General features: G+C 43.8%; 3 protein-coding genes across 3 annotated transcripts in view; 1 reads left to right on the forward strand and 2 right to left on the reverse strand.

Annotated features, from left to right (window-relative positions):
- LOC116400090 (MAPK regulated corepressor interacting protein 2-like) overlaps positions 1-4147 on the forward strand; it is a 6699-nt gene extending 2552 nt beyond the window's left edge. The window contains exons 4-5 of the mRNA XM_031877747.1: positions 665-751; positions 3753-4147. Of these exons, the coding sequence (XP_031733607.1) occupies positions 665-751; positions 3753-3823 (158 nt within the window). The 3' untranslated portion in view covers positions 3824-4147. The remainder of the gene's footprint in view (positions 1-664; positions 752-3752) is intronic.
- Positions 4148-4204: 57 nt separating this feature from the next.
- trap1 (TNF receptor-associated protein 1) lies at positions 4205-10220 on the reverse strand. The gene is made up of 18 exons (XM_031877744.1): positions 9991-10220; positions 9715-9900; positions 9534-9616; positions 9306-9446; positions 8147-8218; positions 7881-8041; positions 7672-7781; positions 7524-7597; positions 7132-7287; positions 6856-6976; positions 6651-6720; positions 6366-6513; positions 6100-6285; positions 5857-5995; positions 5682-5767; positions 5405-5550; positions 5230-5302; positions 4205-4947 (listed from the first exon to the last, which is right to left on the reverse strand). The coding sequence occupies exons 1-18, from the start codon at positions 10109-10111 to the stop codon at positions 4846-4848; spliced, it is 2175 nt and encodes a 724-aa protein (XP_031733604.1). The 5' UTR covers positions 10112-10220; the 3' UTR covers positions 4205-4845.
- Positions 10221-10767: 547 nt separating this feature from the next.
- crebbpb (CREB binding lysine acetyltransferase b) overlaps positions 10768-13360 on the reverse strand; it is a 32850-nt gene continuing 30257 nt past the window's right edge. Inside the window, exon 32 of the mRNA XM_031877760.1 lies at positions 10768-13258. Within this exon, the coding sequence (XP_031733620.1) occupies positions 11766-13258 (1493 nt within the window). The 3' untranslated portion in view covers positions 10768-11765. The remainder of the gene's footprint in view (positions 13259-13360) is intronic.

A 13360-nucleotide genomic window follows, 5' to 3' on the forward strand; every position in this document is an offset into this window, starting at 1 on the left:
CCCCCCCCCCCCCCCCCCCCCCTGTTGAGAAAGAGAGCTGTTCAGGGTTGATTCATTCTCTGAAATAACTCAATACATGCTATAAACAAGGGTTTTCTGAAAGTCATGACCTGAGGGCAGCTACCAAAGATACAAATCAATCTCTCACACACACACACACACACACACACACACACACTACATGGGAGCAGTCCACATGGTGCATTCTTTGAAATACAAATGAGTGGCAGGAGTAGCAAGCAGGCCCTTTGAAGCAGTTGGCCTTGTGGACTATTTGTTTCTTGCTGTGGTTGTGACACTGGGGTGCAGACGATTTTAACTTGGTAGATACAATTTGCCATTACCCACTAATTACATTTTTAATACTATGTTCTTGGGTTCAGATTATCATTATTTATTATAACTATAAATCAACTATGTTGAATCCTGGCTCCTGCACAGGCTCTGTTGCAGCTAATGCTTATTTTAGCTGTAATAATAATAATTGTAATGGATTAATCTGCTTCTTGAGATTATTTTTGATTAATTGATTAGCTGGAAAAACTGGAAAAAAATGCCCCAAATTTTCCCAGAGCCCAAAGGGATGTCTTCAAGTGTCAACATACTGTATATTAGCTTATAAGTATTAGTAGTAGATGTGCTGACCGAGTCGTTGTGTTTTTAGCCTGGCAGGAGGTGGTGCAGCAGGGGCCAGAGGAGGTCCAGGGAGCAGTCCAGTACAAAGAAACCACTCCAAGCCTGCACATGGACAGTGAGTACAGCTTCTCCTCCTCCCCACAGTCCTCCTCGCATTCATGTGCATTTTAATGGTTACGGCGTAACTAAACAAGATTTTCATGTCCAAATATGTCAATGTAAAGCATCTACAGGACATGTGCTTTGACACGGGTGTTTCATGAAGGTTTTGTTTGAAGTAGTGGTGAATTCTTCATTTTCTTTAGTTGTTATTTTGTCTGATGACAACAGCCCAAAGACCTACTGTTAATAGGTTGCATTGGTTTATGCCAACCAAGGATTAGTGGACCTGCTTCTGATCCGTCCAGCTGGAGGGAAGCCAGCAGAGGTCACAAGCCTCTCTCCTCGTGGTCTACATGAGTTTTGCCAACTTTGTTGACACATGTGTGAGGTCTGTACGGTTCAGTTTTGGATTATTGGTGTTCTTAGCATATGCAGATAATAATGAAAATTCTTCTACAGCCAGCACTGAACACACAAGTGTAGCCAACATGACAATCTTACACAACCAGTCTTTCGAGGAAATCAATTTTTTCCTTGCACGATAAACGGGATGAATGGCCACTTCATTCATTCATTCATGTGTTTCTTAACATTGTCTGATGGTCAAACACTATGGTCTCTACTGTGTTACAAAAATATTTCATAGTATAGGATGTCACAGTATGGCATAAAAAATGTAATTAAAAATCATTTCAAAATGCATAGTATGGAAAAAGTCCTCAAAGTTATAGTATATTAATTGATAAAGAATGTAATAAGAGATTTTTATAATGAATGTCATCGAGCATTCACATCTCCAACTGACTCTCAGAAACTGGTTCATGTATTCATCTCAAACAGGTTCGACTACTTTAACTCTATTTAAACAGTCAGTAAGCTCAAGCTTAAATAAAATGAGTCCTCACACAAATTTGAACATGTTGTTTTGGTCCTGAAATAACTTCATTGGCTCCCAGTACAAAACGGACTTCTCTTTAAAAAAAAGTTATAGTATGCTAGAATAAGATGGATAGAGATATACTTTATTCATTCCCAGGGGGGAATTTGTAAGAATAAAGTCATAGTATAGTATGTCGCAAAAAGTCATTTTGTATTATGATATAGAAAAGTCATGTTATAGCATGTCATAAAGGATGTCCTATTACAATATGCCATGAAAAGTCATAGTACAGTATGTCATCAAATGTCCCAGTACAGTATGCCATTAATAAATATATTATTAAAAAGTCATGGTATAGTATGCCATAAAACAGTCACTAAAATGTCATAATATAGCATGTCATAAAATATTCATAGTGTAGTACGTGATGAAAAAAAGTCATAGTATAGTAAGCCATGAGAAAGGCCCAATACATGTCATATAGTATGCCATATAAAAGTCACAGTAGAATGTTAGAGAAAAACCACCAAAAAGTGTAATAGTATAGTATGCTATAAAATGGTCATAGTGTAGTATGTCATAAAGTCACAAAAGATGTCATGTTATAATATGCCATGAAAAGTTATAGTATAGTGTAAATAAAAAAATAGTATGTCCAAAAAAGTTATAATAAAGTCATAGTATAGCACTGACTTTTATTTTTTTTTCCGCAAAAGTCATAGTATAGTTAGAATGTCAAAAACATGGGATTTGTGTTGATGAATAGACCGTGATAACCATTTTGTTTGACGTTATTTAACTGTTAAACAGCAAAATATAACCGAACAATTGAATCTACATTATTGCACAAAGGAAATATTCATATTGAATAGTTTCATTGATATTGCACATTAATGAATTGTCAGTTTCTACTGGAAACGGTGTTAATTGTTAAATGTATCAGTAGCAGGAAGGAAGGACCTCCGGGTTCTCTGCTTCACACACCATGAAGGAAGCAGTCTGTCAGAAAGGCTCTGTTTATATAGCCTGCATGCTGTAGCTTTGAAGATTTCATGGGGCCATATTTCCGTTGCACTTTTGTAGTCCTTCTTTGTTGTAGTGTCGGATTCTTTGAGTGCCACAGTTGTCTTTTCCTAAATCCTTAAGAATTCTCCTTCACATACTTCCTTGACCTTGTTACCTTTTCCTTCGAATTCAAGGAAAATGTTTAGGAATACACGGCAGGAGGTAATTGTTTGACTTTACGACCGTAGCTATAGTGTTGAAAGTCATGTGAAAAGAAGTTTCAAAAAAAATCGTATAGTAAAAAGTTATACTATATAAAGTCAAAGTAGAAATCATAACGTATCATTAAATAAGGTGTTAATATAGTATGTCATATCAAATTTTGAAAAACTCATAGGTCAATGCCATAGTATAGGATACCATGATCAAACGTCGTATAAAAAGGCAGATTTAGAAAGCTTATTCATAAAGAAATTATTTGTTTTCATTTTCTTCACCTTATTTTGAAAGTACGCTACAACTGCTGTATTGGCGTTAGCTTAATTGATATACACATTGCAGTTCCTCATTGTAACCACCAGAGGGCAGCGTGTGACTTGGGATTCCGTTATTACCTCAAATGATTCAAACGGTCGTTCTAAATATAAATACCGTATTACGTCGTTTTAATCTGTAACTGACCGCATGAGAACACAATGGATTTATATACGTTTCTCTGTAGACCTACTGATTTCACCTTTTGAAATAACAAACGAGATATTATAAACCAGTTTGTTAGCTACGAATTTAACTTAATGTTGCAGTTTCTCACCGTGACCACCGGAGGGCGACAAACACTCAGTATTGTAAATACACACTGGCTCACGGTCAGCTCCTATCAGCGTCAAAACTAAAATATCACCAACAAAAACGACTTAACTTAGTACCAAGGCATGTCTCGTTCTCTATTTTTATATATTTGTACATATATTATAAATGTATCTACTGCTATTCAATGTTTGTCATTACTTTAGGACACAAAAAAAAAATGGTTGCGAAATGTTCTCTGCATATTTCAACTGGTTTAGGCTGTAATGACCCTGAAACTCAAATGCCAGCAGACTTTTAATCTTTTTGATTCTTTTTCCAGAGTTCGTTCCTATAGATCTGGATGAATGGTGGGCAAAACGTTTCCTCGCCAACATCGACAAGCTGTCCTGACATTCAGCTGGAATTTGTGAATCTTGACAGACGGTCGGGAGTGGAGACCTGGAGCAGGCTCACAGTGGAGAGGAGGCCTGGGCCGGTGTGACGGGTTAAAAAAAAAGGCCCCGATGTGGTTTAAATGGACGGACAGCGCTGGGACGCTCGCATAGAAACCACAGAATCACCTCACTTGAACTCTCGCCTTTGAACTTGCCAATCCCTCTCTAAAAATATTCTGCGTCAGACTGGAGGACGACGTGCGGTTCAGCTCGTCTTTCCGCCCTCACAAAAGAGATGTCATGTTCCTTTTGAAATGCAGTAAAATTGTATTTTCAAGAAGCTCCGTCTTGGTATGTTTACTCATCTTAATGATAATGTACACAGGACGTCAACAGCTACATAAAATAAAAAGCATTTTATTAGATTCAATGACGCCTGATGAGAATCACCAGTCACATTTGCAGCTCATACACTGATTTACATTAAACAGTTTATTTGACAGTTCAAAAACAATTACATGAAATATACCTTCAGGTCTTCAGCTTCTGGAACCGCAAGCCAACAAAATATTAAATAATGTGAAAAACATGGATATTGGAGGGTTTATAACAGTTTAACGGCTCTAATTAGCAGTGAGGACATCTTATCGTTTCAAAGCTCTAATCCACACTTCACTATAAAGCTGTTACAGAATACATCAAGAGAAATCAGATTTACTTCCACACTCTCGTTTTGTTTCTCGGCTTGTTTTGTTTGCGGCTGGTGTTCATCCATGTGGACGACATGGATTGATGAAATAGTGCTAAACACATACAAGTGTTTACGGAGACGCTTCCAGCAGTTCATCCTCACGCCAGCTGTGCTTTTGAAGCATTTATGTGCTCTCATAATGAAATACTCCGGGGGGGGGGGGGTTGACGGTATTTTATGGCTCCAGATGAACAAGGCCTGCAGTTCTCCAGCTTTGTCCGCCTGTAAATGCTTCACAAGCCACCGTCATCAAAACCGAGTCCGTCTGTAACCGCTCACGTTGGCTCTCAGTGCTTCTCCAGAGCTTTAGTCAGCAGGTCATTAAGGCGGGAAATCATCGGTCGGGGGTCATCGTTCAGGCCTGCTGTGATCATGGCGTTATCATAGATCTGCAAAAAACAGACAAAGAGACAAAGTTGGTTACGAGTCTTGTGTTTTTCCCCAGAATGCTGTTGTTAATAACTGAAGACTTCCTGCACGTTTCAAATTAAAAGCCTCCCGGGAGCAGCTTTAAAGTGTGAAACGTCTGTGCAGGAAGTCATTTCCACTAAGTGTCAGAGGAGAAACAGTATGAATGTGTTGTACATTATCCTGAACTTAAAGACATCAGGCAGATCAGAAAACAAAGATGAACATGTTTTCCACACGCAGCTCTTAACAACCCACAGTACCTGTTCCAGTAACAGACCGGCCAGTTCAGAGTTTGTGTCCTTCAGTGCCTGCAACTTCTTGATCAGATCATGTCTGTTAGAAAAAGAAGTACAAGGAAGTGAGAGCTGGACACAGTAATGCCAACTGGCTTTTATTTTATTCCATCTAGTAACATACACACACACTCTTTCTCACCCTGCATTGATCTCCAGTGTGGGCTGCAGTATCTGAGCTCTCTCCTCGGGGGTGCGAGCCAGCTGCTGGGTGCGGAGGAAGTGTCGCGCAGCTCCCATTTCCAGCACTGTGATCATAGCTGGGTGGGTGTCTAGCCGAGGAGTCAGCTACGGGGCGGATGAGGGAAAAAAAACATGCATTATGCAAAGTGACACGAAAAAAAAAACTAGTTTGAATTCACGACTGAGACGATTTCAACACATTTAAGGCTTTGACTCAGCATTACTCTTATCTTTACCTTTATGTTGGTGACTCGGGGGCCCAAAGCGTTCTTCATCCAGGACAGCAGGTCGTCTGCTTGCTCCTGCGTCAGACGCTCGGAGGCTGCGGGAGAGAAAAGGCGATAAACCGGAGTCAAGACTACAGCCGTGACGGGTGTCGTGCTACACTGGAGGTGTGAGAGCGGAGCTCACCGGGCTTGCTGTCTTCAAACTTCTCCTCTTTGTAGTGATCCACCACGATGTCCGTCTCCACCGAGATCACCTTCTTCTGGTCAAAATCGCGGAGGTGGAGCAGGGTGAGCTCGTCGAACTGCTCGTAGCAGAACAGCACCTGGACGGACACGAGAGACGTGACAAAACATATGTTTTCTGGACTTCTTTCTCATATCGAAAGTGCCGATGGATTCCTTATCGTATCGAAGTTTTGATCACTACCTCCATGTCTTTCTGTTTCATGGCCTCATAGTAGGGAGAGTGCTGTGCAAGATGGCGGTTGGGCGCGCACAGGTAGTAGATGTTGCGCGTGCCCGCCTTCATGCGGGAGGAGTACTCCATCAGATTGGTGTGCTGACCCGCCGGCAGGGCTGAAGACTCAAACCTCAACAGCTTAGCAATGTCCTCCTGCACAGACAGGAAGGAGGGTCCACAGTCAAGATACCACAATCACATCTGTAATCAGCCGTTTGCATTCTCCAAGTCACCTTGACGTCTTGTTCCTGCGTGGTGACGATGCCCTCCCTCATGAAGAGGCCGTAGTCCTCAAAGAACTTGTTGTACTTCTCAGGCTCCTTCTTGCTCTGGTCCAGCAGGAAGCGGATCACCCTCTGCTGCAAAACGTCACGGAGCTTCCTGAAGCCACAGGGAAGTAAAAATGACAGTTAAAAGAACTGAGAAATGCATTTTGAATTCATATTTAAATATTCCTGAAAATGTAGATGTTATGTAAAAGCATAAGAAAACACGGTGAAGACAGAAGTGTGTTGTACCTGATGAGGGCGCTCTCCTGCAGCAGCTCTCTGCTCAGATTCAATGGGATGTCCTCACTGTCCACCACACCTACACACACACACACACACACACACACACACACACACACACACACACACACACACACACACACACACACACACACTTAGCCCAGCACTGAAACGTGAAAAACACTTGTGGAGCTTCTTAGGGTGGGGTCCAGACCTCGGAGGAAGCGAAGCCACTTGGGCAAGATGTCCGTGGCTTTGGTCTGGATCAGGATCTTCCTGCTGAACAGAGCCACGCTGGAGCCCATCTCCCTGCTCACGTCAAACATGCTCGGCTTCTGTTGACAAAATAACTTATTCTTAGTAAACGTAGATACTCACTACCACCGGAAAACATGTTCTGTTAGGGGAGAAAAACGCATAACATGATCTTCAATACAGGTCGAGCATGGAAAGAGGCTGGTGAGAGTTTTGCTCGTCAAAATAAACTCACCGAGTCCGGGACGTAGAAGATGCTGCGGATGTTGAGCGGGGCGTCGGCGCGGTAGTGCAGCGTGTAGCGAGGCTTGTCGTAGGCCTGAGCGACGTAGCGGTAGAACTCCTCGTGCTGCCAGTCGCTAATCTCCTTCGGCTCCATCATCCACAAGGCCTGATGGGAGACAAGAGGCCACACAGCAATTCATTTAGAAAGAAAAGATCCCACGGACATAAATGTCAAAGCATGTGTTGTAGCAGTGATGCACAATAGAGGCACAATATTAACATGTCAGCGAAAGTGAAGTATCATCAATTACAGCAGCCACCCTGGTAGAAAATATTGCACTTAGAATGGTGCCAATGTGTGCAGAAAGGTAGGTCAGTATTGTCTCTATTAGAGAGGCTCACCTGCAGAGTGTTGAGCCTCCGTCCGTTCAGGAAGATGGGGAAGCCGACGAAGTTGCTGTACTTCGTTACAACCTCTGAAAGAGACACAGCTCGTGAGCACATGGGAGTGATGCTACACGAACGCGTTTTATCGCTCCGGCAGTCATACCTTTCACTCTGTCCTCAGAGGAAAACTCCTTGCAGTCGTCTTTGAAGTGCAGCACGATCTTTGTTCCCCGTTGAACGCCGCTGGCTTCGGCGATCTCAAAAACCCCAGAGCTGACGGAGACAGAAGAATGTGCGATTATCACACTTGGTTGTAGTCACTACGCAGAACTCTTTGTTCTGAAACGTCGATCAACCCTCCCTCCTTCTCACCCATCTGAGGACCACTTGTATCCCGGCGCGTCAGGCTCGGCGGACCGAGAGTAGACTTCAACGCGGTCGGCCACCATGAAGGCAGAGTAGAACCCCACCCCGAACTGACCGATAATGGTGCTGCTGGCCTCCGCCTGGTTCTGCAGGGCGTCCAAAAAGGCCTGCGGTGTGACGAAGAGAGGAACAGAATGAGGAGGATACATTATAGATAAAAGTCAAGTGCGACATTCATAGATATATAAACACACGAGTCTTTGAAAGATCACCTTGGATCCGGAACGCGCGATGGTCCCCAGGTTGGCTACCAGCTCCTCCTGGTTCATCCCCACTCCTGTGTCCTGTTAGGAGGACAGAGACTCGTCACTCATTGAAATCACTATAGCATGTTGTACAATATTCATCCACCAGGTGGCGTCTATATCAACATCACACAAGGAGCCAGAGTTCACCAGAAGCCCTTTTTATCGGAATCCTTCATTAACTGACAGATCAGCACACTGAGGACGAACTACCATAACTTTAAGTAAGTCAAGTCAAGAGAGGGGCGCCGCTGGAGAAGGAGTGCATGTACTCTGAGTTTTTGTTTTAAGATGTACCACACTATGACCTTTATGTGACATATTACTCTGTTCTTTGTCAGTTAAACTCATTTTCTTCCTTTGTTTGTGATTCAACATAAAGAACCAATAATCAGCAGCTTCATTCTATGCTGTAACATTCATGGGGTGCTTTGCAATGACCGCTTATAGTTGAATGAGCGTGAAAGGGTGCGATATAACACATTGTGATTATTTTATTCTACAATCTTGTATCCCAATTTCTGCCAGACTAGTGAAGGCCTAGACATATATGTTAGCTCCATTCTTCTTCTTTAGAATAGTATTAGTTGGTTGATACAGAGGAAATAGTAAAATGATGATTACTGCTGTTAGCTCCAGAAACTCATCCCAAAATCAGGCAGAGAACAATGGAAACAAAAGCAGAACCCACAAAGCAGTTTCTAAATTTTTGCTTTACTTTTAAATACTTCCACGGTTCTATTTTGCATCTAATTACAATAAATACACAACATTTTGTAGAGAATAACATTTATTAAAATAAGGAGCATTCTTATTTTAAGTTGTTTTTAAAACAACTTTTTCTGTTTTTCTTTCTTTTGGGTCAATGCAGCATTTTTATGCTGCGTAATATATTGGATGAATGTAAAAGTGTGTATTTCATGGTGTTGAAAAAAACGGTGACATATTTTTATATTGTGTCCACGCAGTGTCTATAATGCTGCTTGTTTAACTGAAAAAGGATAACACCAATCAAACATATTTCATGCAGACTGCACATGTGACTCAGTCTTGGGTGGGTATATATATATATATATATATATATATATATATATATATATACACACACAGTATATAATATATATACCTGAATGGTGAAGGTTCCCTTGGCACCATCGGTCTGAAGGTGGATCTCCATCTGAGCAGTTTCTCCGCCTGCTGTCATCAGTTTATGGCGCAGTTTTTCCAGAGCGTCACTGCCGTTGGAGATCAACTCCCTGATGAACACCTGGTGGGACGTGGAAGAGGAGAAAAGTTATAGTCTCACTCACTCACTCACTCACACTCACACACACACACACACACACACACACACCTCTTTCTCCGAGTACAAGGACCTGGCAACAATGTCCAAAAGCTTTTTCGTCTCAGCCTTAAATTCATGTTTGGACAGGCTACCTGCAGGGTTCAGGGGAAATAGCAAGATTCAGATCATCTTAAATCTAACAAATGATCAGCTTCACCCTGACATCAAAGCAGAAGTGTGTCTGCAGCACCTTGAACAGACTCCGTATCACTGATGATGGTGTGCAGAGGCTCCTCTTCGGGCTCTTTCTCTGGCTCTTTCTCGGCCTCCTGGGTGCTGTAGTACGACTGTTGGCTGAAGCCGAGGCAGGACCGCTGGGAGCTCCACACTCCGGGCCGACTGCTCCACCTCTGCTGCTGCTGTCCAACCTGCAGGTCTGAGGACACCAGGAGTCAACTGCTTGGGCTGAAAGCTGCGGCATTGACATGTTTCCAGCTAGCCGGCTAAGCTAACAAACACAGCTTACCTCCAGTGAGGGAGCGCGAGGTAATTCCGCTGCTCAGCCCTCGTGCACAAACCGTTAGTCGTGAGTTGACCCTCTGAGAGGAACCCAAGGCGAACCGAGCTAGCGCGAGGCAACGGGACATGATGACAGAGGGGGGGACGAGAAGAGGAGACAGCTCGATTGACCGTGGAACACACGCCGGGACGAGCGCACTACAGTTAGGACCCGTGACTTGCGCCTTGTGATGACGTCAGTGGGGGCGTCCATTACACTGCCTGATGAAAAGCGGAAATGACTGTTGATTTGTAAATGATCTCATGTATAAAAGTACTTTAAGTGCACGGTTTAGGTTCGTCGATATGTGTGGAAAAACCCGTAGTAATACCGTAAGTATTTATATAGTCTTATTTTGTACCCTCCATTTTTTGAGGTTGTCATTTCAGTTCTTAATTTGCCCGTCAAGGTCAAACTGTTAATTAGGATAAACAAATAAAAATATGAAAATATCCCAATACATTAGGACTATATATGTATTTTGATATGATTAATTGCTGGGAGTAATTGTGCCAAACAAAAAATGTTAAACGTTCGTTCGATGGTTCCAGCTTCTCAAATGTGGAAGTTGGAGCATTTCCTTCAAAATCATCACTTTGAACTCTAGGAAACTGATTTTTACTTTTTCTAGTATTGTATACACTGAATGACTGAATCAAATAATTTAGATTCATCTGCAGATTCATTTATAATTAAAACTCTTACCAGAACAGTTCTTTCCAAACAGAAACATAAAAAGCAGAGTCTGTGGCACACAGGTTTATTTAACAATATGGTATATAAGTACGAAATGAGCCATTTGAACCAGTTTGTACAGTGATTTCATTCTTATTTTCTGCATATTTACAGTACTGTCTAGCTGCATGATTTACATTAGAGAATAGTTCATCAATTCAAGTTTAATGCAATAGAGAAAATGATGCACAAAACCCTCTCTGAACACAAATCAGCAGTCAAACAAGTTAATTTCCCACCACAGGCAAAAGAGGTTCAGGACTTGATGAAAATTTCTTTTGACCGAGGGAAAGACGAAGCAAGACAAATACTGGGCCCAGGCCTAAAAAGAACATTCCGGCACCTGTGAACATTAACAAGCTTCAAGACAGGTTTCTCTTACACCTGCCTTCTGTGTTTGGGTGTGTGCAATAGTTCCTAGATCTATACAAATACATTTATCTCCCATAGACTCTGCAAACAGGAAAGAAATTAAGGCTTTCCCAAAGGCAGTCCTTTTGAAAAATGGCATATTAGAATAAATTATCCAGGAACAGAGAAACTGAGCAAGAGGTGAAACCTGGCAAAAACAATTCCCAGACAAAATAATTTTACAGTCTTCTCAACACAAATACCATATTAATCTGCAAAGGTACAAAAAAAAAAAAATAATTGAATAATAAAATGAAATATTTTTTGTTTTGAGAAGTTTTGTTTAAAAAAAGTCAATACCAGAGCATAACAAATGAAAAACAAATTAAAACACCAAGACCAGGGCAAATTCTTGCATGGCTGGTCTGAACCAAAAAATATATTCTTTGTGTCTTTGTTGTCTTCTTTTTAACAGCAAGTATTAAATCACTCTCACTGTGTTGGAAGAAAAAGCAGTCCCTTGGTTTAAGGAAAGTTCACAGTCTGTAGGCCTCGTATGACTCATTTGTTTGTATTTCTTTTAGCTTTTTACACCAGCAAGTACAAAAAAATTCTCAGCTGAAAACAGAACAAGGCCTTTCTTCTGTCCCAAAATGCTACAATCCTTCAACAAATTTCTCCAGCGTGTCTCCCGTCGTGTCACCCACCATACCCATGTCATTACTCAACCCCCCTCTGTTTGGTGTGTTGAGTTGCGGGAGCATGGCACTCTGCTCCGGTGTTCCCATGTGTCCCTGCTCCATGGACCCCGACATTGGGCCTCCAAGGCTGGGGTGGGGAGAGCTGGAGTGGAGGGCACCGTGTTGAGGTGAGGGCTGGAGCTGTATCCTCGGGGATGGACTGGAATGCGGGGGCTGCTGTGAAGGCGGACGGGGCGATTGCACTGGGGCTGGGGAGCGTACTTGGTTTCCCAGGGTGTTTGCCATTGTCTTGCCAGGTAAGTGAGCTCCTCCCTGGGCTTGGCTTTGGAGCATGTGAGGCTGTGGACTCATCGAGTTAGCCTGTGCTGGAGAGCCCATCTGCTGCTTTAACATCTGCTGCTGCTGTTGCTGAAGCATGCGCTGCTGGATAAGGTTCTGGGGCCCATCCATGCCCATGCCAGGTTGACCCATTTGAGATGTGGGAGGGAGCTGTCCCATAGGCCCCCCACCACCTTGCATAGCCATTTGCTGCTGCATACGGAGCTGGGAGTAGCTTGCTGGCCCTGTCTGCTGTTGGGGGAACTGACCGTGGCCCTGAGGCATGCCTCCCTGCTGCTGCTGCTGCTGCTGCTGCTGCTGCTGCTGCATCTGCTGCATCCTGAGCAGCTGCTGTCTGCGGTACAGTTGGGGATTGCCGTTTTGAGCAGCATTCATCATCTGGCCTTGGGGGCCCATGGTTGCCATGCCCTGGGGCCCTGCCTGCTGAGGAGGCTGCTGCTGCTGCTGAGGTGCCATCACTGGCCTCTGCACTTGGTTTGCCATGGCTGCCATGGCCTGCATTCCTGCCTGAGACCCCAGCATGGCCTGTGCGCTCTGCTGCTGTTGCTGCGGCTGGGTGGCCTGGTACTTTGCTGTCCTCTGTTTAATGAAAGCGGCCATGAGGTGGGGATTGGACTTGAGGATGTTGAGGACCTGCTGTTGCTGCTGTGGGGAGCTGGGAGATTTGAGAGTGCGCAGTAATTCCTGCAGGGCACTCGGCGCAATGTTACCAGGAATCCCTCGTGGCATGTTTTGCTGCTGTGGTGTCATGCCTTGCTGTGAGGGCCCCTGTGGAGGCATGACCCCAGTCATTTGGAGACCTTGTTGCTGGGGCATCATGGGCCTCTGCATGAGCTGGTTCTGCTGGGGTATGGGTGCTCCCTGAGCCTGCTGAGGGCCCATAGGGCCCTGTTGAGGAGGGACCTGTGGCTGATGGCCCTGGGGATTCTGCATCCCTGGACCCCATTGACCCTGCTGCATAGCCTGCATCACCTGGGGGCCCCGTGGCCCCTGCATCATCTGCATCTGACCCTGCATGGGCCCCATCATTCGAGGGTGGTTCATGGGCATCCCATTCATGGTATAATTCTGTTGTTGTTGCTGCTGTTGATGTTGTTGCTGTTGATGTTGTTTCGCCTTGGCGACCATCTCGATCTGTCTTGCCACCTTAAGGGCTGCCAGCAGGGGCTGCTGCTGTTGTTGTTGTTGTTGCTGCTGCTGTTGTTGTTGTT

The sequence above is a fragment of the Anarrhichthys ocellatus genome, unplaced genomic scaffold (genome assembly GCF_004355925.1).
Source record: "Anarrhichthys ocellatus isolate YVR2014 unplaced genomic scaffold, GSC_Weel_1.0 scaffold146, whole genome shotgun sequence".
NCBI classification, from domain to species: domain Eukaryota; kingdom Metazoa; phylum Chordata; class Actinopteri; order Perciformes; family Anarhichadidae; genus Anarrhichthys; species Anarrhichthys ocellatus.

Excerpts from the sequence above, each read along its gene's own strand:
- trap1 (XM_031877744.1), bottom strand. The coding sequence starts at position 10,111 with ATGTCCCGTTGCCTCGCGCTAGCTCGGTTCGCCTTGGGTTCCTCTCAG. Across the intron at positions 9,617-9,714 it reads TGATACGGAGTCTGTTCAAG|GTAGCCTGTCCAAACATGAA; the intron begins GTGCTGCAGACA and ends TGAACCCTGCAG. Across the intron at positions 8,042-8,146 it reads TCGCGCGTTCCGGATCCAAG|GCCTTTTTGGACGCCCTGCA; the intron begins GTGATCTTTCAA and ends GTCACACCGCAG.